The sequence below is a fragment of the Heteronotia binoei genome, chromosome 21 (assembly GCF_032191835.1).
Source record: "Heteronotia binoei isolate CCM8104 ecotype False Entrance Well chromosome 21, APGP_CSIRO_Hbin_v1, whole genome shotgun sequence".
Taxonomy (NCBI): domain Eukaryota; kingdom Metazoa; phylum Chordata; class Lepidosauria; order Squamata; family Gekkonidae; genus Heteronotia; species Heteronotia binoei.
The window spans coordinates 12135414-12159565 of NC_083243.1; the positions used below are offsets into that span (position 1 = coordinate 12135414).

The 24152-nt window shown below is 50.4% G+C and overlaps 1 protein-coding gene across 1 annotated transcript in view; it reads right to left on the minus strand.

Annotated features, from left to right (window-relative positions):
- Positions 1-319: 319 nt before the first annotated feature.
- The window catches only part of OTX2 (orthodenticle homeobox 2), a 32533-nt gene continuing 8700 nt past the window's right edge, over positions 320-24152 (minus strand). The window contains 3 exon segments of the mRNA XM_060261933.1: positions 320-2482; positions 2484-2620; positions 2623-2719. Of these exon segments, the coding sequence (XP_060117916.1) occupies positions 2099-2482; positions 2484-2620; positions 2623-2719 (618 nt within the window). The 3' untranslated portion in view covers positions 320-2098.

Consider the following 24152-nt stretch of genomic DNA (forward strand, 5'->3'; position numbering starts at 1 on the left):
GGTCGCTCTCCTTTTTCTTTTTGCCTACAACTCCCATCAGCCCCAGCCATTGGCCATGCAAAACATCTGTAGGGCAGGGGTGGTCAACGGTCACTCTCCAGATGTCTTTTGCCTACAACGCCCATCAGTCCCAGCCATTGGCCATGCAAAAACTTCTGGAGAGCTACGGTTGACCACCCGTGCCCTACATTAATCCACAAGAAGGAAGCCTGGTGTCTTGCACTGGAGTCTAATAAAAGCCACCCCCCCACCCCTTTTCCAGGTCGATTCCCCCCACCCCCCCACCCCTTCTTCGACCAACCAAATGAAGGGAAAAAAATGCAAGCAAGCAAGCAAACATCTGTATTCTGCGTGGGATACAAACCATCAGCTAACTTGGGGAGGGAGGGGGGGTTTATGAACCGCGGGAGTATTTCGATACATAGAAGTCCTTCGAAGGAAACCCCCTTTGCCCAGCGAGGAAATGCGGAAGACCGTCACCCAGCCGTTGTGCTAGAACCATTTTAATATAATTATACATATCTGCCAATCCAGAGAAGAAAAAAAAAAGGTTTATGCATATATATTCTCTCTTCTTCAATTTCACATCTGCGAGCCTTTTTTCAAAGCTACGACGGATTTCTCCTTGAGGAAATTCAAGGTCAGAGCAATTGACCACTGTCTTAAATATTCTCCCCCCACCACCACCTCTTTACTGCTAAATCTCCAAACAGCAAGAGGAGTTTTACAGATGAGTTTTCAAAGTCCTTCTGTAATTTTTTTTTTAATTGACTGGTTTTAATTAATTCTCTTTTTTTTCATCGCGGCAGCTCATTTGTTCATTTGTAGAAAGTTTTTTTTTTTCAGTGCAGTTTACCTCTGGAGGAAGGCAATTGAGAGGGAGGGAGGGAGAGGGGAGGGAGGGAAAGAAATGGTGTGTAACTCAGTGGCTCAAATTTCACTGTTAATTATAACCTATTTAAAATCACAGCGGAACCCCTGCTGGCGTGGGGCTCCTAGTTGCATACAATACAGGAGATCACAGTTTTTAAGTCTAGCACAGATTTAAAAAACACAGATGTACCATTTATATAAGACACACACTGATTGTCTCTTAAAAACTACATATTGACTCCTTATGGACATTATTCGGGGGTTTTCTTTTCTTTTTTTCCTTTCCTCTTAAATAAAGCAGTGCATCTAAGACAATCACTCCCACAACCCACATAGCTCTGAACTGAGTTTTTAAAAATGGTGGTCAACTTTGCCAACCCTGGGCCCCAGTGGGGGGGGGGGAGGGAGAGGGAAGAGAGAGAGAGAGAGAGAGAGAGAGAGAGAGAGAGGTTATCCATTAAAAGAAAATTAACCGAGACTTGGGTGACAATTTGGAAATGGGAAGAGAGAAGAGAAACATTCTTTCCATACAGATACAAAAGAAGAGTAGAGAAAAAGTTAGACATTTCAGTAGAAGAGGAGGAAAAGGAGGAGGAGGAGAAGAAGGAGGAAGAGGAGGAGGAGAAGGAGGATTGGTGGCGAAGAAGGAGGAGGAGAAGAAGGAGGAGGAGGAACAGAAGAAGAAGGAGAAGAAGGAGGAGAAGATAAAGAAGGAGAAGGAGGAGGAAAAGAAGAAGGAGGAAGAGGAGGAGGAGGAGGAGAAGAAGAAGGCGAAGGAGGAGAAGGAGGAGGAGGAACAGAAGGAGAAGAAGAAGAAACCAATCCCACCCCTACCCTTAGATAACTTGGCCCTTGGTTGGAATAAGATTCCAGACAAAGAAAACCAGCGAGTGGCTAAAACTAGAAAAAGCAGAACGGTTCTGCAAGTCAACTCTCTGTCCGCATTCGGTGACCTTCCTTCCGTCTTCCCACCCAGAGCTTCTGAGTGAGACATGAAAATGGGGTGGAGGGGAGGGGGAAAATCATTCTGGCCACTGCCTTTCCTTCTCTTTCAGTTTCTGACGTTCTGTCTGTGTCCCGCTTTAATTTAAACCGAAGACCTGGCTATCCTTGAAATGTTCAACCCTCTGCGGGCTTCGTCTCGTGTCCTTCAAAGTCATCGTCATCCTTCATAACCGTCGCCGCCACAGTTTGTGATTATTACAAAGGGTCCCTGCGCACGTCTTCACAAAACCTGAAACTTCCAGGAGGAGGTCTGGTCTTTATAATCCAAGCAGTCAGCATTGAAGTTCAGTTTCCAAGACGCCGTCTGGTCCTTATAATCCAAACAATCAGTAGCTGAGTTAAAGCCCAGACTGGAAGCTCCGTAGCCCTGGGTGGAGAGGGAAGCTGGAGACTGGTTGAGGTGGCTGGCCACGGCGTTGGTGCCCATGGGACTCAGGGCAGCCCCTGGTCCCGGGAGCTGGTGGTGCATAGGGGTAAGATAAGATCCACAGTCCATCCCTCCAAAGTAGGAGGTGGAACCAGCATACCCTTGGCTGTAGCCTGAAGCCTGAGTGTAGGTCATCGGATAGGACCTCTGCATGCATGAAGACGACGTCGACATGGGGGTCCGAGAGTGGGGAGATGGAGGCAGGGCTCCAGATGGACACCGGAGCGCTGCTGCTGGAAATGGCCGGGACTGAGGTGCTGGAAGGCGGTGTGAACTGCCCACTGGTCCCACTCTCGGAGCTAACTTCTCGAGCCGAGAACTTTTCTTCTTGGCGGGCCTCACCTTGTTCTGCCCACCGTTCTGCTGCTGCTGCTGTTGTTGGCGGCACTTGGCTCGACGGTTTTTGAACCACACCTGCGGGGGGGGGAGGGGAGAAGTAATGGGAAAGAGAGGAGAAAATGTGCAATGTTGATTAGACATGCGAGTCTCAGAAAAACACACAGGGGGGACAACCGTTTCTTTGGTTGTTGCGGAAAGCAAGTGGGTAGTATCTAAAGGGGTTTGGAACTCTCCGGGGAAATTGTTGCAGTCGTATTGATGTGCCTTCTTAAATTGTATATCTATTGGCCAAGGAGAAGCATCTATATATCTGTTGATAGTTTGCTTTTCCTAGCAACTCTAAAAAATGTCAGAAGAACGCTACTGGATGAGACCGGTGGTCCATCTAGTCCAGCACCCTGTCTGGCACAGTGGCCAAGCAGTTCCTCTGCAAAGTTAACAACAAGAGATAGAAGCCAAGGCCTTAATTAGAACGTTAGAAGAACCCTGCTGGACCAAACATGTGGTCCAACTACTCCAGTATCCTGTCTCATACAATGACCAGCCAGCTCCTCTGCATGGTCAACATGGTCAACAAGAAGACATAAAAGCCAAGGCCTTCATTAGAACATTAGAAGAACCCTGCTGGACCAAACAAGTGGTCCATCTACTCCAGCATCCTGTCTCACACAATGACCAGCCAGTTCCTCTGCATGGTCAACATGGTCAACAAGAAGACATAGAAGCCAAGGCCTTCATTAGAACATCAGAAGAACCCTGCTGGACCAAACAAGTGGTCCATCTACTCCAGCATCCTGTCTCACACAATGGCCAGCCAGTTCCTCTGCATGGTCAACAACAAGACATAGAAGCCAAGGCCTTCATTAGAACGTTAGAAGAACCCTGCTGGACCAAACAAGTGGTCCATCTACTGCAGCGTCCTGTCTCACACAATGGCCAGCCAGTTTTTCTGCATGGTCAACAACAAGACATAGAAGCCAAGGCCTTCATTAGAACATTAGAAGAACCCTACTGGAACAAACATGTGGTCCATCTGGACCAGCATCCTGCCTCACAAAATTGCCAACCAGTTACTCTGGAGGGCTGACATAGAGCACAGAGGTTAAGGGCTTCTTAAGAACATCAGAAGAGCCCTTCTGGATCAGACCAGTGGTCCATCTATTCCAGCATCCTGTCTCACACAGTGGCCAACCAGAGGATGACTTCTTCTGAATGTGCCGGTTCACTGTAGTTACCGTGGCTAGTAGCCACTGATGGACTTATTCTTCATGAATATGCCTAACCCTTTTAAAAAGCCACCTAAGCCTGTGGCCAGCGTTACATCCTCGGGCAGCACGTACCACATGTTAATCAATTTTGCCCATTGCATGGAGTGACACTGAGATATCTGGTGAAGCAGAAGAATGAAAAGAGCCTTGTTGCATCAGACCACAGTCCACAGTCCATCCCTCCAAAGTAGGAGGTGGAACCAGCATACCCTTGGCATACCCATCTAGGACAGCTCGCTGTTTTCTCTAGCGGCCAGCCAGATGCATCAAACCAAAAGCTCCCCTTGCTTCTTTCCTTCCAGTGGAACCGGCATCCAAAGACGGACAGTCTCCAAGCTGACCTTGAAACTGTCACTTGAGATGAAATACCGTGGGGATTCTAAGAGCACAGAAGTCAGCCTGGTTTGGTAGCATCATGGAAACATGATAAGAATATAAGAGAAAAATGAGAACATAAGAGAAGCCATGTTGGATCAGGCTAATGGCCCATCCAGTTCAACACTCTGTGTCACACATAAGAACATAAGAGAAGCCATGTTGGATCAGGCTAATGGCCCATCCAGTTCAACACTCTGTGTCACGCATAAGAACATAAGAGAAGCCATGTTGGATCAGGCCAGTGGCCCATCCAGTTCAACACTCTGTGTCACGCATAAGAACATAAGAGAAGCCATGTTGGATCAGGCCAGTGGCTCATCCAGTCCAACACTCTGTGTCACATAAGAACATAAGAGAAGCCATGTTGGATCAGGCCAGTGGCCCATCCAGTCCAACACTCTGTGTCACATAAGAACATAAGAGAAGCCATGTTGGATCAGGCCAATGGCCCATCCAGTCCAACACTCTGTGTCACACATAAGAACATAAGAGAAGCCATGTTGGATCAGGCCAATGGCCCATCCAGTCCAACACTCTGTGTCACGCATAAGAACATAAGAGAAGCCATGTTGGATCAGGCCAGTGGCCCATCCAGTTCAACACTCTGTGTCACGCATAAGAACATAAGAGAAGCCATGTTGGATCAGGCCAGTGGCTCATCCAGTCCAACACTCTGTGTCACATAAGAACATAAGAGAAGCCATGTTGGATCAGGCCAGTGGCCCATCCAGTCCAACACTCTGTGTCACATAAGAACATAAGAGAAGCCATGTTGGATCAGGCCAATGGCCCATCCAGTCCAACACTCTGTGTCACGCATAAGAACATAAGAGAAGCCATGTTGGATCAGGCCAATGGCCCATCCAGTCCAACACTCTGTGTCACACATAAGAACATAAGAGAAGCCATGTTGGATCAGGCCAATGGCCCATCCAGTCCAACACTCTGTGTCACACATAAGAGAAGCCATGTTGGATCAGGTCAATGGCCCATCCAGTCCAGCACTCTGTGTCACACATAAGAACATAAGAGAAGCCATGTTGGATCAGGCCAATGGCCCATCCAGTCCAACACTCTGTGTCACATAAGAACATAAGAGAAGCCATGTTGGATCAGGCCAATGGCCCATCCAGTTCAACACCCTGTGTCACACAGTGGCCAAACACAGACACCACCAAGAGGTCCACCAGCAGGGCCAAAACATCAGAAGCCTTCTCACTGTCCCCCTCCAAGCACCAAGAATACAGAGCATCACTGCCCCAGACAGAGAGTTCCAAGAATAACCTGTGGGTAAAAGCCACTGATGGAACTCTGCTCCATAGGTTTATCCAACCCCCTCTTGAAGCTGCCTGTACTTGTACCTACCACCACCAATTACTCATTAGATACTCTCTTTGAACCAACAGAGTCATGATTTCTCCAAACTGGCTCATCACAGAATATAACAGAGTTTAAAGGATTAGTCTCTGGTACTAAAGAGCAGTTCTTTGGTGGTCAGATAAGGTCATAATCCAGACCTTGCTTTGCCAGGCGTTTGTGACCTCTTTCTCCTCCTCTCCCTGCTTCTTCATATCTAATTCATGCGTGACATAAATGTGATCATCTAGTCTGGGTTTCAATAATGGAGGGGCCTTGTTATGTTCTGATTTTGTAGCAGGCACTCTTTTACATATTGGGTTACACCTCCCTGATGTAGCCAATCCTCCAAGAGCTTACAGTAGGCCCTGTACGAAGAGCCCTGTAAGGAATTCTAGCAGGACCTCCTTTGCATATTAGGCCACACACCCCTGATGTAGCCAATCCTCCTGGAGCTTCCAGTAGGCCCTGTACTGAGAGCCCGGTAAGGAATTCTAGCAGGACCTCCTTTGCATATTAGGCCACACACCCCTGATGTAGCCAATCCTCCTGGAGCTCCCAGTAGGCCCTGTACGAAGAGCCCTGTAAGGAATTCTAGCAGGACCTCCTTTGCATATTAGGCCACACACCCCTGATGTAGCCAATCCTCCTGGAGCTCCCAGTAGGCCCTGTACGAAGAGCCCTGTAAGGAATTCTAGCAGGACCTCCTTTGCATATTAGGCCACACACCCCTGATGTAGCCAATCCTCCTGGAGCTCCCAGTAGGCCCTGTACGAAGAGCCCTGTAAGGAATTCTAGCAGGACCTCCTTTGTATATTAGGCCACACACCCCTGATGTAGCCAATCCTCCAAGAGCTTACAGTAGGCACTGTACAAAGAGCCCTGCAAGCTCTTGGAGGATTGGCTACATCAGGGGTGTGTGGCCTAATATACAAAGGAGCTCCTGCTACAAAAAAAAGTCTTGCCCCTCGCTATGTTTGAGGTGACTGAGGGCTGAGTGGGTCACCAGGGAAGGAGCTGTGGCTCTGAGGAACAATTTCCACTTTGTGTGCAGAAGGTCCCAGGTTCAATCCCCAGCATCTCCAGTTAAAATAACCAGAGAGTAATTGATGGGAAAGAACACACCCCGAGACCCTGGAGAGCTCCTGCCAGTCTGAGCAGGCAGAGAGCCAGTTTGGTGTAGTGGTCAAGTGTGCGGACTCTTATCTGGGAGAACCGGGTTTGATTCCCCACTCCTCCACTTGCACCTGCTGAAATGGCCTTGGGTCAGCCATAGCTCTGGCAGAGGTTGTCCTTGAAAGGGCAGCTGCTGTGAGGGCCCTCTCGGCCCCACCCACCTCACAGGGTGTCTCTTGTGGGGGCGGAAGGGAAAGGAGATTGTGAGCAACTCTGAGACTCTGAGGTTCTGAGTGGAGGGCAGGGTATAAATCCAATCTCTTCTATTTCTTCAAATCCCTACAGGGTTACCAGAAGCCAGCCTTGACTTGACAACAATTTCCACCGCCTTGCTGAGAGTAATTAACGTATCTTGCTCTGACCTGGATACCCCAAGCTAGCACCATCTTGTCAGATCTCAGAAGCTAAACATGGTCAGCGATGGTGAGTGTTTGGGTGACAGATCACCAAGGAAGTCCAGGGTTGTTCTGCAGAGGCAGGCAACAGCAAACCACCTCTGTTGGTCCCTTGTCCTGACCTGGGTGGCCCAGGCTGGCTAGTCAGATCTTGTAAGTTAAGCAGGGTAATAAGAACGTAAGAGAAGCCATGTTGGATCAGGCCAGTGGCCCATCCAGTCCAACACTCTGTGTCACATAAGAACATAAGAGAAGCCATGTTGGATCAGGCCAGTGGCCCATCCAGTCCAACACTCTGTGTCACATAAGAACATAAGAGAAGCCATGTTGGGTCAGGCCAGTGGCCCATCCAGTCCAACACTCTGTGTCACATAAGAACATAAGAGAAGCCATGTTGGATCAGGCCAGTGGCCCATCCAGTCCAACACTCTGTGTCACATAAGAACATAAGAGAAGCCATGTTGGATCAGGCCAGTGGCCCATCCAGTCCAACACTCTGTGTCACATAAGAACATAAGAGAAGCCATGTTGGATCAGGCCAGTGGCCCATCCAGTCCAACACTCTGTGTCACATAAGAACATAAGAGAAGCCATGCTGGATCAGGCCAAGGGCCCATCCAGTCCAACACTGTGTCACATAAGAGAAGCCATGTTGGATCAGGCCAACAGCCCATCCAGTCCAACACTCTGTGTCACGTAAGAACATAAGAGAAGCCATGTTGGATCAGGCCAGTGGCCCATCCAGTCCAACACTCTGTGTCACAGAAGAACATAAGAAAAGCCATGTTGGATCAGGCCAATGGCCCATCCAGTCCAACACTCTGTGTCACATAAGAACATAAGAGAAGCCATGTTGGATCAGGCCAGTGGCCCATCCAGTCCAACACTCTGTGTCACATAAGAACATAAGAGAAGCCATGCTGGATCAGGCCAAGGGCCCATTCAGTCCAACACTGTGTCACATAAGAGAAGCCATGTTGGATCAGGCCAACAGCCCATCCAGTCCAACACTCTGTGTCACGTAAGAACATAAGAGAAGCCATGTTGGATCAGGCCAAGGGCCCATCCAGTCCAACACTCTGTGTCACAGAAGAACATAAGAGAAGCCATGTTGGATCAGCCAGTGGCCCATCCAGTCCAACACTCTGTGTCACACAGGGGCCCAAAAAACCCAGGTGCCATCAGGAGGTCCATCAGTGGGGCCAGGACATAAGAACGTAAGAGAAGCCAAGTTGGATCAGACCAATGGTCCATCTAGTCCAACACTCTGTGTCACAGAAGAACATAAGAGAAGCCATGTTGGATCAGGCCAGTGGCCCATCCAGTCCAACACTCTGTGTCACACAGGGGCCCAAAATACCCAGGTGCCATCAGGAGGTCCATCAGTGGGGCCAGGAGACTAGAAACCCTTCCACTGTTGCCCCCCAAGTACCAAGAATACAGAGCATCACTGCCCCAGACATAAGAACATAAGAGAATCCATGTTGCATCGGGCCAATTGCCCATCCAGACCAACACTCTGTGTCACATAGTGGCCAAAAAACCCCAGGTGCCATCTGGAGGTCCATCAATGGGGCCAGGACACTAGAAGCCCTCTCACTGTTGCTCCCCAAGCACCAAGCGTCACTGCCCCAGACATAAGAACATAAGAGAAGCCATGCTGGATCAGGCCAATGGCCTATCCAGTCCATCATTCTGTGTCACACAGTGACAAAAAAAGAACCAGTTGCAACCAGGAAGACCACTAATGGGGCCAGGACACCAGAAACCCTCCCACTGTTGCCCCCTCCAAGCACCCAGAATACAGAGCATCACTGCCCCAGACAGAGAGTTCCATCGATACGCTGTGGCTAATAGCCAGTGATGGACCTCTGCTCCATATGTTTCTCCAATTCCCTCTTGAAGAGTCCACCCTGGTTGGCACATGGATGCAAGGCCATCAACGAAGTCCAGGGTCACAACGCAGAGACAGGCAACAGCAAGCCACCTCTGCTCATCTCTCACCTTGAAACCCTACGGGGTCTCCATAAAATGATAGCAAATATGCAGATCTGCATGGTGTTGAGGGAGGGGAAGGCAGGGAAAGGGGTAGGTGGGTAAACCAATTCCTTGACTGCAGCCAGGGGTGGAATTCTAGCTGGAGCTCCTTTGCATATTAGGCCACACGTCCCTGATGTAGCCAATCCTCCAAGAGCTTACGAGGCTCTTTTTTGTAAGCTCGTGGAGGATTGGCTACATCGGGGGGTGTGGCCTAATATGCAAAGGAGCTAGAATTCCACTCCTGGCTGCACCCATTCCACCTCCAGCATCATAACCCAACAGCTTCATAAACTGAGTGGTATATAAACTCAGTTGTTTAGCAAGGCTGCTTCAGAAAAGGGGGGAGAAGAGGAGTTACTTCCAGGTCAGGGGGCTTGCCAGCTCTGGGTTCTCTAAAGACCCCCACTCCTCACTTAAGTCCTTCTGAAGCCAAGCCCTTAATTAAAAAGAACAGAGTATTATAAAGGGGGGGGGTTGATTGATAGAGAACCTAAGAACGGGTGGGAGGAAGAAGAAGAAGAAGATATTGGATTTATATCCCGCCCTCCACTCCGAAGAGTCTCAGAGTGGCTCACAATCTCCTTCACCTTCCTCCCCCACAACAGACACCCTGTGAGGTGGGTGGGGCTGAGAGGGCTCTCACAGCAGCTGCCCTTTCAAGGACAACCTCTGCCAGAGCTATGGCTGACCCAAGGCCATTCCAGCAGGTGCAGATGGAGGAGTGGGGAATCCAACCCGGTTCTCCCAGATAAGAGTCTGCGCACGTCATCATTACATCAAACTGGCTCTCAGTTAGCTGTGCCGGAGACAAGTCAGCTGGGCTGGAGAACCTCACACCCTGATATTTCCTTCACCTCGGCTACTCCAGATTTGCAGTGTCCCAATTGGGCGTGTAAGAAAACAAGTCCTCCTCCCCACTCAATGAATGGGATTTTCTTTCAGGCAATGCGTTTTCAGCTTAGAGGGCCAATCCCAGCTATGCCTCATTGCTTTAACTTCCCCCATCCCAAGCAGCCTTTCAGCTCTCCATGGGGGTGCCCTTTGTCTGCCTGCTCTTACCCCATCCAGGGGTGGTCTTTTTGTTTTAACCACCTGGAGTGAAAAGCCTAGAGCTGGGTCAACACATGCCGCAGGAAAAGGGTGACAATGCAGAGGGGGGGGGGCGTTTCTCAATTTCCCCTCGCATTAAAGCAAGATAAGAACATAAGAGAAGCCCTGTTGGATCAGGCCAGTGGCCCATCCAGTTTAACACTCTGTATCACTCAGAGGCCAAAACCCAGGGGCCATCAGGAGGTCCATCAGTGGGGCCAGGACACTGGAAGCCCTCCCACTGCTGCTGCCCCCCCAAGCACAAAGAACATCACTGCTCCAGACATAAGAACATAAGAGAAGCCATGTTGGACCAAACCAGCCCATCCAGTCCAACACTCTGTGTCACACAGTGGCTAAAAAACCAGGGGCCATCAGGAGGTCCACCAGCAGGGAGAGAACTTCAGAAGCCCTCCAGACACAAGAACATAAGAAAACCCATGTTGGAACAAACCAGTCCATCCAGTCCAACACTCTGTGTCACACAGTGGCAAAAAAACCAGGGACCATCAGAAGGTCCACCAGCAGGGATAGAACTCCAGAAGCCCTCCACACACAAGAACATAAGAGAAGCCATGTTGGACTAAACCAGTCCAACACTAGTTTGGTCCAACAGCTACAGACACAAGAACATAAGAGAAGCCATGTTGGACCAAGCCAGCACATCCAGTTCAACACTCTGCGTCACACAGTGGCCAAAAAACCAGGGACCATCAGGAGGTCCACCAGTAGGGATAGAACTCCAGAAGCCCTCCCACTGTTGCCCCCCAGGTACCAAGAAGGTAGAGCATCACTGCTTCAGACATAAGAACAAAAGAGAAGCCATATTGGACCAAACCAGTGACCCATCCAGTACAACACTCTGTGTCACACAGTGGCCAAAACCCAGGGGGCATCAGGACGTCCATTAGCAGGGCCAGAACTCCAGAAGCCCTCCCACAGTTGCCCCCAAAACACCAAGAATGCAGAGCATCACTGTTCCAGACACAAGAACATAAGACAAGCCATGTTGAACCAAGCCAGCACATCCAGTTCAACACTCTGTGTCACACAGTGGCCAAAAAACCAGGGACCATCAGGAGGTCCACCAGTAGGGATAGAACTCCAGAAGCCCTCCCACTGTTGCCCCCCAGGTACCAAGAAGGTAGAGCATCACTGCTTCAGACATAAGAACAAAAGAGAAGCTATATTGGACCAAACCAGTGACCCATCCAGTCCAACACTCTGTGTCACACAGTGGCCAAAAAATCAGGGGCCATCAGGAGATCCACCAGTGGGCCCAGAACTCCAGAAGCCCTCTCACTGTTGCCCCTCCCAAGCACCAAGAATACAGAGCATCACTGCCCCAGACATAAGAACATAAGAAAAACCATGCTGGATCAAGCCAGTGGCCCATCCAGTCCAACACTCTGGGTCACACAGTGGCCCAAACCCAGGGGCCATCAGGACGTCCACCAGCTGGGTCAGAACTCCAGAAGCCTTCCCACTGTCACCCCTCTCCCCAAGCTCCAAGAATACAGAGCATCACTGCCCCAGACAGAGTGTGCCATCTATATACATTGTGGCTAATAGCTGCTGATGGTTCTCAGCTCCATATGTTTATCCAGTCCCCTCTTGGACCTGTCTGTGTCTGTAGCCGCCACCACTTTCTATGGCAGGAAATCCCACGTACTAAGATCTTATTCCTTGCAAGAGTAAGCTAGCACATGAAGGAGAAATTGCGCACCTCAGCCAACCCTAACCCTAACTCCCTGAAGGACTTATTTTCTGCATTATTTTCTTGTTATCTGGGAGAACCAGGTTGGATTCCCCACTCCTCCACTTGCAGCTGCTGGAATGGCCTTGGGTCAGCTATAGCTCTCATAGGAGTTGTCCTTGAAAGGGCAGCTGCTGTGAGAGCCCTCTGAGCCCCACCCACCACACAAGGTGTCTGTTGTGGGGGAGGAGAAGATAAAGGAGATTGTAATCACTTTGAGATGCAGAGTATAGGGCGGAATATAAATCCAATATCTTCTTCTTTTTATCGTAGGGGAGCGTTGAACAGCGTGATGTTTCATCTGCACCAGATATGACCCCAAATTTATTAAACTATTTCCCAGACCTGCAGTCTAAAGTGATGCTATCCTTTCTACCACCTTTTTCTGGAAAGTATAGCGCAGGTTTATATTTCTGCACAGAAGCCAGTGATTCTCTCCTTCCCCTCCCCTGGCTGACTTCCTCCTTTGCTCACCTTCTTCCTGCTATACCCTGTCCACTTCCTCTTTTGGCAAGGAAGCACTTCCCAGTGAGTGCCAGGCATACAAGCTGGGCTTCTATCTAGGTACCAACACAGAGTAACTATTGTGGGAAATGTAAATCATAAACAGGCATGCTATGAACACATATTAAGCTGAGAGGAAGAAGAAGAAGAAGACTGCAGATTTATACTCTGTCCTTCTCTCTGAATTAGAGACTCAGAGCGGCTCACAATCTCCTGTATATTCTCCCCTCACAACAGACACTCTGTGAGGTGGGTGGGGCTGAGAGGGCTCTCACAGCAGCTGCCCTTCCAAGGACAGAGTCTCAGAGCGGCTCACAATCTCCTTTCCCTTCCTCCCCCACAACAGACACTCTGTGAGGTGGGTGGGGCTGAGACAGATCTCCCAGAAGCTGCCCTTTCAAGAACAGAGGCTCAGAGCGGCCTGCAATCTCCTTTCCCTTCCTCCCCCACAACAGACACCCTGTGAGGTGGGTGGGGCTGAGAGGGCTCTCCCAGCAGCTGCCCTTCCAAGGACAGAGTCTCAGAGCAGCCTGCAATCTCCTATATATCCTTCCCCCACAACAGACACCCTGTGAGGTGGGTGGGGCTGAGAGAGCTGTAGAAGAAGAAGAAGAAATTGGATTTATATCCTGCCCTATACTCTGAATCTCAGAGCGGTCACAATCTCCATTACCTTCCCCTCCCCCACCAACAGACACCCTGTGAGGTAGGTGAGGCTGAGAGAGCTCTTACACCAGCTGCCCTTTCAAAGACAACTCCCACGAGAGCCATGGCTGACCCAAGGCCATTCCAGCAGGTGCAAGTGGAGGAGCGGGGAATCAACCCCGGTTCTCCCAGATAAGAGTCCGCACACTTAACCAGGACACCAAACTGGCAGCGTCACCTCCGAGTTGGAAATGACTGGTGCTTGCACAGGGGACTACCTTTACCTTTATGAGTGCCGGTCTCAGATTGTTTACCAACAACCCTTGATTTGATTTGGGGAGCACTTCCCCGGGGGCATTGCTGGGACCTCATTTACACTGCCCTTTTCCCAGCAAACAGGGAAGCAGTCCCAAACCTCAGCATGCAGACTGGCAGGCAAGTTCTAGTGAAACCGATGGATTTTACCTGGGTTACAGGTAAGGAAGGGTTACAGACTTGCCCAATCCCTTTGAACCTTGGAAGCTAAGCAGGATTGCCCCAGGCTAGTATTTGGATGTGGGGCGGGGGGAGTCACCAAGGAATACCAGGGTTGCGACACGGAACATATGGAATTCCCTGTCACAAATGATCCCTCTAAGCTGTGGAGTCTTGTGAGCAAAAATTCTATTTTGTGAGCTGCTGGCATTAAAGTTGTGAGTGACGGCATAAATTAGTTTGTGTCATGAGCCCTGATGAGGGGAAGCTGGAAGGGTTAACACACCAGGAAGAGTTGCCAGCCAGTTCCTCAGCTGAACAAACAGCAGCTGGCCCATCAATCACTCTCCAGGCACCAGTGTCAGCTGTTGACTATCAGTCTCCTCCAAGCAATCCTCCTCCCATCTCAAGAGTTCGAAGCGGGCTCCGGAAAGAACTTTCAGAGCGAAGACATGAGGCACGCCGAGGCTTCAGATCTCTCAGCCCTGAGTTCTAGCAGAGTCACTGCCACCCAGGAAGCAGGCTGATTGAGACTCCCATATAGCTCCTACCTAGGACCTGGTAACCTTGTGGAAGCATCAAGTCTATTCTCTGGCTTGCATCCACGCTCCTTCCTGATCCCGACCTGCTTGGTTTCCTTGGCACCCTGACCTTTTGGCTTTTGGACGTTGACTTCTGATTCCGGTTTGTGATTCTGCATTGGTGACTTGACTCCTGCTTGACTTCCTGGACTTTGACCTTGGACTGGCTTTGGACTCCTGCTTGCCTCCAATCTGAGAACGTGACAGTTTGCTCTGGGGCCATTTCTCCTGAGCTAAGGCAAAAGCTGGAGACTAAAAACCCCCTGTGAGCTAGCTCACACTAACTCAGCTTAGAGGGAACCCTGGCCACAAGAAGTGGCAGCGGCTACAAGCATAGACAGCCTGACAATGGAAACTCTGGCGTTCCCCTCCAAGCCGATAGCAAAAATTGTTTCATAAAAGTGGGGCCATACCTGGTGCAGTTAAATATCAAGATGTGTGTATAGCAGATCTTTTGCCTCAACTTTGATAGCCCAGACTACCCTACCTTGTCAGATCTCAGCCCCGGTTAGTATTTGGTGGATAACTACCAAATAAGACTCGGGTTGTTACTCAGAGATAGTCAATGGAAAACCACCTTTGTTTGTCTCTTGACTGGAAGACCTCATGAGGGGTTGGCATCAGTGAATGGATCAAAGGAAGTCCTTCTTCACCCAAAGAGGGATTAACACGTGGAATTCAGTGCCACAGGAGGTGGTGGCAGATACATGCATAGCCAGCTTCAAGAGGGGATCGGATTGACATATGGAGCAGAGGTCCATCAGTGGCTATTTGCCACAGTGTATGGATAGAACTATCTGTCTGGGGCAAGTGATGCTCTGTATTCTTGGTGCTTGGTGGGGCAACAGTGAGAGGGCTTCTGGTGTCCTAGCCCCCCTGGTAGACCTCCTGATGGCACCTGGGTTGGGTGGTTTTTTTTGCCACCGTGGGACACAGAGTGTTGGACTGGATGGGCCATTGGCCTGATCCAACGTAGCTTCTCTTATGTTCTTATGTGACACAGAGTGTTGGACTGGATGGGCCATTGGCCTGATCCAACATGGCTTCTCTTATGTTCTTATGTGACACAGAGTGTTGGACTGGATGGGCCATTGGCCTGATCCAACATGGCTTCTCTTATGCTCTTATGTGACACAGAGTGTTGGACTGGATGGGCCATTGGCCTGATCCTACATAGCTTCTCTTATGTTCTTATGTGACACAGAGTGTTGGACTGGATGGGCCATTGGCCTGATCCAACATGGCATCTCCTACATTGACATATGTCATCTGTGACTTGACATCACTTTCCACCCCCATGGGTTGTCTCCCCTGACCTGAATGTTCCAACCTAGTCCAACCTTGGCAGATCTCTAAAGCTAGAAGGGTTGGTCTTGGTTAGTACTTGAATGGGAGACCACAGAGGAAGCCCTGCTTTGAGGCTGGATGGCCATCTGACAGCAATGAAGATCCTGTGAATTTAGGGGGAGGTATCTGTGAGTTTCCTGCATTGTGCAGGGGGTTGGACTAGATGACCCTAGAGGTCCCTTCCAACTCTATGATTCTATGAAAGCCCCATGAAGTTGCCATAAGGAGGCTGAAACTTGACTAGGGTTACCAAGTCGAATTCCAGAAATATCTGGGGACTTTGGGGGTGGTGCCAGGAGCAAGGTTGTGACAAGCACAACTGAACTCCAAAGGGAGTTCTGGCCATCACATTTAAAGGGACGGCACACCTTTTAAATGCCTTCCCTCCATTGGAAATAATGAAGGATAGGGCACCTTCTTTGGGGGCTCATAGAATTGGACCTCCTGGTCCAATCCTTTTGAAACTTGGAGGGTAGCTTGGGGAGAGGCACTGGATGCTATGTTGTAAATTTGGTGCCTTTACCTCAAAATACAGCTTCCAGAGAGCCCCAGTTACCTGCAGATCAATTCTCCATTATACCCTATGGGAATTGGTCTCCATAGGGAATAACGGAGTGCCCAGCAGACATTTCCCACCCTCCTCCCCTGCTTTCTAATGACCCTGAAGTGGGGGGAGGGCCTCTCAACTGGGGGATCACATGCCCCCAGCTGGGGATTGACAACCCTAAACTTGACAGCACACAAACACACACAAAAAGATTTTTTTTGGGGGGGGGATGTGATGGAGGTCAGGCTGGAATCTACTGGGATTGCAACATGGAACAGAACGTTTGGGGAGATGGGGAAGAATCGGGCCTGTAGCCACAGGGAAGAAGAAGATATTGGATTTATATCCCGCCCTCCATTCCCAAGAGTCTCAGAGCGGCTCACAATCTCCTTTCCCTTCCCCCCCCCACAACAGACACCCTGTGAGGTAGATGAAGATATTGAATTTATAGCCCACCCTCCACTCCGAGGAATCTCAGAGCGGCTCACAATCTCCTTTCCCTTCCTCCCCCACAAAAGACACCCTGTGAGGTGGGTGGGGCTGAAAGGGCTCTCCCAGCAGCTGCCCTTTCAAGGACAGAGTCTCAGAGTGGCCTACAATCTCCTTTCCCTTCCTCCCCCACAACAGACACCCTGTGAGGAGGGTGGGGCTGAGAGGGCTCTCACAACAGCTGCCCTTTCAAGGACAGAGTCTCAGAGCGGCCTACAATCTCCTTTCCCTTCCTCCCCCACAACAGACACCCTGTGAGGAGGGTGGGGCTGAGAGGGCTCTCACAACAGCTGCCCTTTCAAGGACAGAGTCTCAGAGCGGCCTACAATCTCCTTTCCCTTCCTCCCCCACAACAGACACCCTGTGAGGAGGGTGGGGCTGAGAGGGCTCTCACAACAGCTGCCCTTTCAAGGACAGAGTCTCAGAGCGGCCTACAATCTCCTTTCCCTTCCTCCCCCACAACAGACACCATGTGAGGTGGGTGGGGCTGGAGAGGGCTCTCCCAGCAGCTGCCCTTTCAAGGACAACCTCTGCCAGAGCTATGGCTGACCCAAGGCCATTCCAGCAGGTGCAAGTGGAGGAGTGGGGAATCAAACCCGGTTCTCCTAGATAAGAGTCCGCACACTTAACCACTACACTAAACTGGCTCAGGGGGGCCTGTGGGGTTACTACCTCCCGACTTCCAGGGCTCCTGGCATGCAGTCTTCTTTTTTCATTTTCTTTTTGCCATGGCTGAGCCAGCGATGTGTCGTTAGTGGCAGCCAGAGCTGAAGAAGAAGACGACGACGACTGCAGATTTATACCCCGCCCTTCTCTCTGAATTCAGAGACTCAGAGCGGCTCACAATCTCCTATATACCTTCCTCCCTCACAACAGACACCCTGTGAGGTGGGTGGGGCTGGAGAGGGCTCTCCCAGCAGCTGCCCTTCCAAGAACAGAGTCTCAGAGCAGCCTACAATCTCCTTTCTTTCCTCCCCCACAACAGACACCCTGTGAGGTGGGTGGGGCTGAGAGAGCTCTGACCGAGGCTGCCCTTTCAAGGACAACCTCTGCCAGAGCTATGGCTGAGCCAAGGCCATTCCAGCAGGTGCAAGTGGAGGAGTGGGGGAATCAAACCCTGTTCTCCCAGACAAGAGTCCACACACTTAACCACTACACCAAACTGGCTCTCAGGCTCCTCTCAGGCTCAGGTGGGCAGAATGCCGCGGCCCGGCTGTTATTGGGTCTCCCAAAGTGGGAACACATTCAGCCGGGTCTTCGGACCCTGCACTGGCTTCCAGTAATATACCGAGTCCGGTACAAGGTGCTGGTTATCACCTTTAAAGCCCTATATGGCTTGGGACCTGTCTACCTGAAGGACCGTCTTTCCCCGCACGTTCCCCAGAGAGTACTGAGGTCGGGAACACAAAATCTCCTTACTATCCCTGGGCCGAAGGAAGCCCGTTTGAAATCCACCAGAGAAAGGGCTTTCTCTGTTATGGCCCCTACATGGTGGAATCAGCTGCCGGAAGAGGTGAGGGCCCTGCGGGACCTTGTACAGTTCCGCAGGGCCTGTAAGACGACCCTCTTCCGGCTAGCCTATACCTAGCTTGAGAATTTTAATGTAACTTGCCGGATTTCTTTCTTTCTTTTATATACAGTTGAAATATTTATTAATATTTATTAATATTTATTGATAACCATGGTTTTATCTGTTTTTATCTGTTTTAAATGCTGATCCCTTTATATGTTTAAATACTGTAATTTTGTTGGATCTATTACTGGAAGCCGCCCTGAGCCACTTGTGGGAAGGGCGGGATATAAATCCCAAATAAATAAATAAATAAATAAATAAAAAATAAAATTCTGTTTGTGCTAGTCGTGGTGTACATCTTGCAGAAGGTGCATACGACTGTTGAGGAAGGTAGACTTTATAATAGTAGTAGCGTACATTACTCTTTACGCTGGTAACCTTTACATTCCATAATGGATTGACTATGGCATCTTGCATAACTTCATATTAATCGGCTTCCTATGTTTCCCATCATTTATTTTCTTCTTTATACATAATGCTGCTGTTCTGCTCTTGTCCGATATGCTTTACAGCTTGTTCATACGTACTTCTTACTTAGCTAGAGTCGATATTATTTACTGCGCTGCAATGTTATGTTTGCATCCTTGTTCCGTTGCGATCTTGTTTGTTTTGTATTGGGAAAACGCCAATAAAATGTTAATGACCAAAACTGTGAGCTAGCTCACACTAACTCAGCTTAGAGGGAACAGGGCTCACAGCCGTCTTCCTCCCCCAGGGAGCCCTCCTCTATGCCCAAAGGAAGGTAGAAAACCTCTAGGATCTCTCAAGCTCGCCTGGAGAAGAATTGCTGCAAAGTGGCAAACGGTATTTCCCTGGGCGTGGGAGAAAGGGCCGTGGGAGCAAAGCGCTGATGCAACCCACCCTGCACTCCTTCGCATGGTCTGCCTCGTTCACAGAATCAGCATTGCTGTCAGAGGGCCAGCTAGCCTCTGTTTGAAAACCTCCAAAGAAGAAGACGACGACTGCAGATTTATACCCCGCCCTTCTCTCTGAATCAGAGACTCAGAGCGGCTTACAATCTCCTATACCTTCTCCCCCGACAACAGACACCCGGTGAGGTGGGTGGGGCTGAGAGAGGTCTGACGGAAGCTGCCCTTTCGAGGACAGCTCTGCGAGAGCTATGGCTGACCCAAGGCCATTCCAGCAGCTGCAAGTGGAGGAGTGGGGAATCAAACCCGGTTCTCCCAGAGAAGAGTCTGCATACTTCACCACTACACCAAACTGGTTCTCTACCCCCCCCCCCCAAAGGTAGCCCCTTCCATTGAGGAGCTGCTCTCTGTCAGGAAGTTCTTCCTCATGTTGAGCCGGAAATTCTTTTGATTTAATGTCAGCCTGTCAGTTCTGGTCTGACCTTCTGGGGCCACAGCCTTGTGCAAAAGTGCAAAACTCCCTTCCATGCAGGCTGAGACAGCCAAACGGGGACACACACACAGGCTCTCTTCAGGGTTGGCAACATCTCCCTATAATGAGATCAGGGCCCAGGGCTGGTCCTGCCGCTAGGCAAACTAGGCGATTGGGAAGAAAGAGAAGGAGGAGGAGGAGAAGGAGAAGAAGAAGATGATGAGGATGATGATGATGATATTGGATTTATATCCCGCCCTCCACTCCAAAGAGTCCCAGAGCGGCTCACAATCTCCTTTACCTTCCTCCCCCACAACAGACACCCTGTGAGGTAGATGAAGATACTGGATTTATATCCCGCTCTCCACTCCGAAGAGTCTCAGAGCGGCTCACAATCTCTTTTCCCTTCCTCCCCCACAACAGCCACCCTGTGAGGTAGATGAAGATATTGGATTGATATGCCGCCCTCCACTCCGAAGAGTCCCAGAGCAGCTCACAATCTCCTATCCCTTCCTCCCCCATAACAGACGCCCTGTGAGGTAGATGAAAGATACTGGATTTATATCCCGCCCTCCACTCCGAAGAGTCTCAGAGCGGCCTACAGTCTCCTTTCCCTTCCTCCCCCGCAACAGACACCCTGTGAGGTGGGGAGAAGAGAAGGAGAAGAAGAAGGAGGAGGAGGAGGAGGAGAAGGAGGAGGAGGAGAAGAAGAAGGAGGAGGAGGAGAAGGAGGAGGAGGAGCAGAAGAGAACCGTAGGTTTATACCCCACCCTTCTCTCTGAATCAGAGTCTCAAAGTGGCTTACAGTCTCCTTTATCTTCTTCCCCCACAACAGACACCCTGTAAGGTAGGTGGGGCTGAGAGAGCTCTCCCAGAAGCTGCCCTTTCAAGGACAATTCCCGTGAGAGCTATATCCTTCACAGACCATTTCATGCAGGGCCGTCCCTCCTACCAGGCAAACTAAGTGATTGCCTAGGGTGCCAGTCTTTTGGGGGTAAATTGGGTGCCCCCGTGTGACTTGGTGATGTTATTAGCGTGGGGGGGGGGCACCAGAAGTTAACCTTGCCTAGGGTGCTGGACAATCTAGGGCCGTCCCTGCTTTCACAAACCCCTGGATTTTGGACCAAATGCGCTAACTATTATTTGGATGTCGATAAAGGTGGGTAGCCATGTTAGCCAGTAAAAAAGGGTAAGAGTCTGACTGATTTCACACTCACCCTATGCTGCTCTGAGGTGCCTCTTTTCGGCACGGCGTCCTTCCGATTTCCCACTATCTGCTCCGGGGCTTCAGCTTGCATTGCTGTTTTTGCGAGGCAAAGAGAAACCGCTAAAAACCAGCTTCTCTTGGCCGCAGAAAAACGGCGATGCAAACTGAAGCCCCAGAGAGTGGGAAATTGGAAGGATGCCACGCTGAAAAGAGGAACCTCAGAGCATCGGAGGGCGAGTGCAAAATTCATCCCAGTTTGGTGTAGTGGTTAAGTGCGCGGACTCTTATCTGGGAGAACTGGGTTTGATTCCCCGCTCCTCCACTTGCAGCTGCTGCTGGAATGGCCTTGGGTCAGCCATAGCTCTGGCAGAAGTTGTCCTTGAAAGGGCAGGTTCTGGGAGAGCTCTCTCAGCCCCACCCACCTCACAGGGTGCCTGTTGTGGGGGAGGAAGGGAAAGGAGATTGTAGGCCGCTCTGAGACTCTGTCCTTGGAAGGGCAGCTGCTGTGAGAGCCCCACCCACCTCACAGGGTGTCTGTTGTGGGGGAGGGAGATAAAGGAGATTGTGAGCCGTTCTGAGACTCTGAGATTTGGAGTGGAGGGCGGGATATAAATCCAATATCATTCTCCTTCTCCTCCTCTTCTTCTTCCACCTTAAAGACTACAAAATATGTGGCAAGGAAGGAACTTTCGTGTGTCACGGCTCACTTCTTCAGATATTATTTGCATGTGTGAGTGATTTAAAAAAAAAAAAGAATTATTTTGTTCTCCTCCTTGGTGGGCTGATAAATAGTTCAAGTAACTAAGTAGACAGTTAAATAGGATTGCTACGTTTGGGGTATGGTCTCGAAAACCACAAGTCTCTTTTCTTGAGACCTGAGATGGTTTAACGGGTGTTGACAGCGCTAGACAGGAGGTGTCAAAACAGTTCCCCAGGAAGAATGTTTTAGTCTCCGCGACAGATCTTGTTTGCAATCTTATCTTGATGTAAACAAAGACAGGCCTTCAAATCTTACGGTGGGAGAATCTCCGAGATTCTTTAAATCTTAGTGTGCGAGAATCTCTGAGAGGATGCAGGCGCAAAGAGCAAAATCTGCGATGGCGTCCCTAGCAGGGTTGGAATTCTAGCAGGAGCTCCTTTGCATGTTAGGCCACACACCCCTGATGCAGCCAATCCTCCAAGAGCTTACAAAAAAAGAGCTCTGTAAGCTCTTGGAGGACTGGCTACAGCGGGGGGGGGGGGGTGGCCTAACAGGCAAAGGAGCTCCTGCTAGAATTCCACCCCTGGTCCCTAGCAATCAGCTATCGTTTCAGCCACTGAAAACTGGATGCGTTCCCCTACATGGAAATGTCACTGGTCGGTTTCACAAGGTGGGTTTTTAGAAGCGGTGGGGGGACAATAAAAGCTCGCAGAGAGCGACCCTTACACCAACCAGGGTTTTCATTTATTTATTTACTTTAGATTTATATGCCGCCCGTTCCGCGAGCAGACTCTGGGTGGCAAACAGTCATGATAAAAAGAAGAAGAAGACTGCAGATTTATACCCCGCCCTTCTCTCTGAATCAGAGACTCAGAGCTGCTTACAATCTCCTATATCAGGGGTGGCCAACGGTAGCTCTCCAGATGTTTTTTGCCTACAACTCCCATCAGCCCCAGCCAGCAATGTTGCTTACAATCTCCTATATCGGCTTACAATCTCCTATGTCGGGGTGGCCAACGGTAGCTCTCCAGATGTTTTTGCCTACAACTCCCATCAGCCCCAGCCAGCATGGCCAATGGCTGGGGCTGATGGGAGTTGTAGGCAAAAAACATCTGGAGAGCTACCGTTGGCCACCCCTGTCCTATATCTTCTCGCCCCACAACGGACACCCTGTGAGATGGGTGGGGCTGAGAGGGCTCTCACTGCAGCTGCCCTTTCAAGGACAACTTCTAGGAGAGCTATGGCTGACCCAAGGCCATTCCAGCAGGTGCAAGTGGGGGGGGGGAGTGGGGAATCAAACCCGGTTCTCTCAGATAAGAGTCCGCACATTTCACCACAACACCGAAAAGAGAATAGCAGGCAAGTTCCTACTAAGCCTTGACCTGGAGGGCCCAGACTAGCCCAGTCTCGTCAGGTCTCAGAAGCTGAGCAGGGTCAACCCTGGTTAGTTGGATAGGAGACCACCAAGGAAGTCGAGGGTTGCTACACAAAGGCAGGCAATGGCCCACCACCTCTGAACATCTCTTGCCTTGACCCGGATGGCCCAAGCTAGCTCCATCTCATCACATCTCAGAAGCTAAGCAGGGTTGGGCCTGGTGGGTACTTGGATGGGAGACCACCAAGGAAGCCCAGGGTTGCTACGCAGAGGCAGGCAATGGCAAAACCACCTCTGAATGTCTCTTGCCTTGGTCCGGATGGCCCAAGATAGCTCCATCTCATCACATCTTAGAAGCTAAGCAGGGTTGGGCCTGGTTGGTACTTGGATGGGAGACCACCAAGGAAGTCAAGGGTTCCTATGCAGAGGCAGGCAATGGAAAACCACCTCTGAACATCTCTTGCCTTGACCAGGATAGCCCAAGCTAGCTCCATCTCATCACATCTCAGAACCTAAGCAGGGTCAGCCCTGGTGGGTACTTGGATGGGAGACCACCAAGGAAGCCCAGGGTTTCTATGCAGTGGAAAGGCCACAGCAAACCACCTCTGAACGTCTCTTGCCTTGACCTGGATGACCCAAGCTAGCTCGATCTCATCACATCTTAGAAGCCAAGCAGGTTTGTCCCTGGTTGGGACTTGGGTGGGAGACCTCCCAGGAAGTCCAAGGTTGCTATGCAGAGGCAGGCAATGGCAAAACCACCTCTGTCGAACTCTTGCCTTGAAAGCCCTAACAGGGTCACCATTAGTCAGCTGTGACTTGCTGGCACTTTCCACCACCACCACTGTCCTTGCGATGAAGTAGAAGAAGATGATTGGATTTATACCCCACCCTTCACCCTGAAAGCAGCCCCGTGGCGCAGAGTGCTAAAGCAGCAGTACTGCAGTACTGTGATCTGAACTCTCTGCTCACGACCTGAGTTCTATCCCAGCAAAAGCTGGATTCAGGTAGCCGGCCCAAGGTTGACTCAGCCTTCCATCCTTCCGAGGTCGGTCAAAGGAGTCCCCAGCTTGTCGGGGGTGGGGGAAAGTGTAGAGGACTGGGGAAGGCAATGGCAAACCACCCCGTAAAAAGTCTGCTGTGAAAACGTTGTGAAAGCAACATCACCCCAGAGTCGGAAACGACTGGTGCTTGCACAGGGGACCTTTCCTTCACCCTGAATTTCAGAGTCACAGAGTGGCGTATAATCTCCTTTATCTTCTTCCCCCAC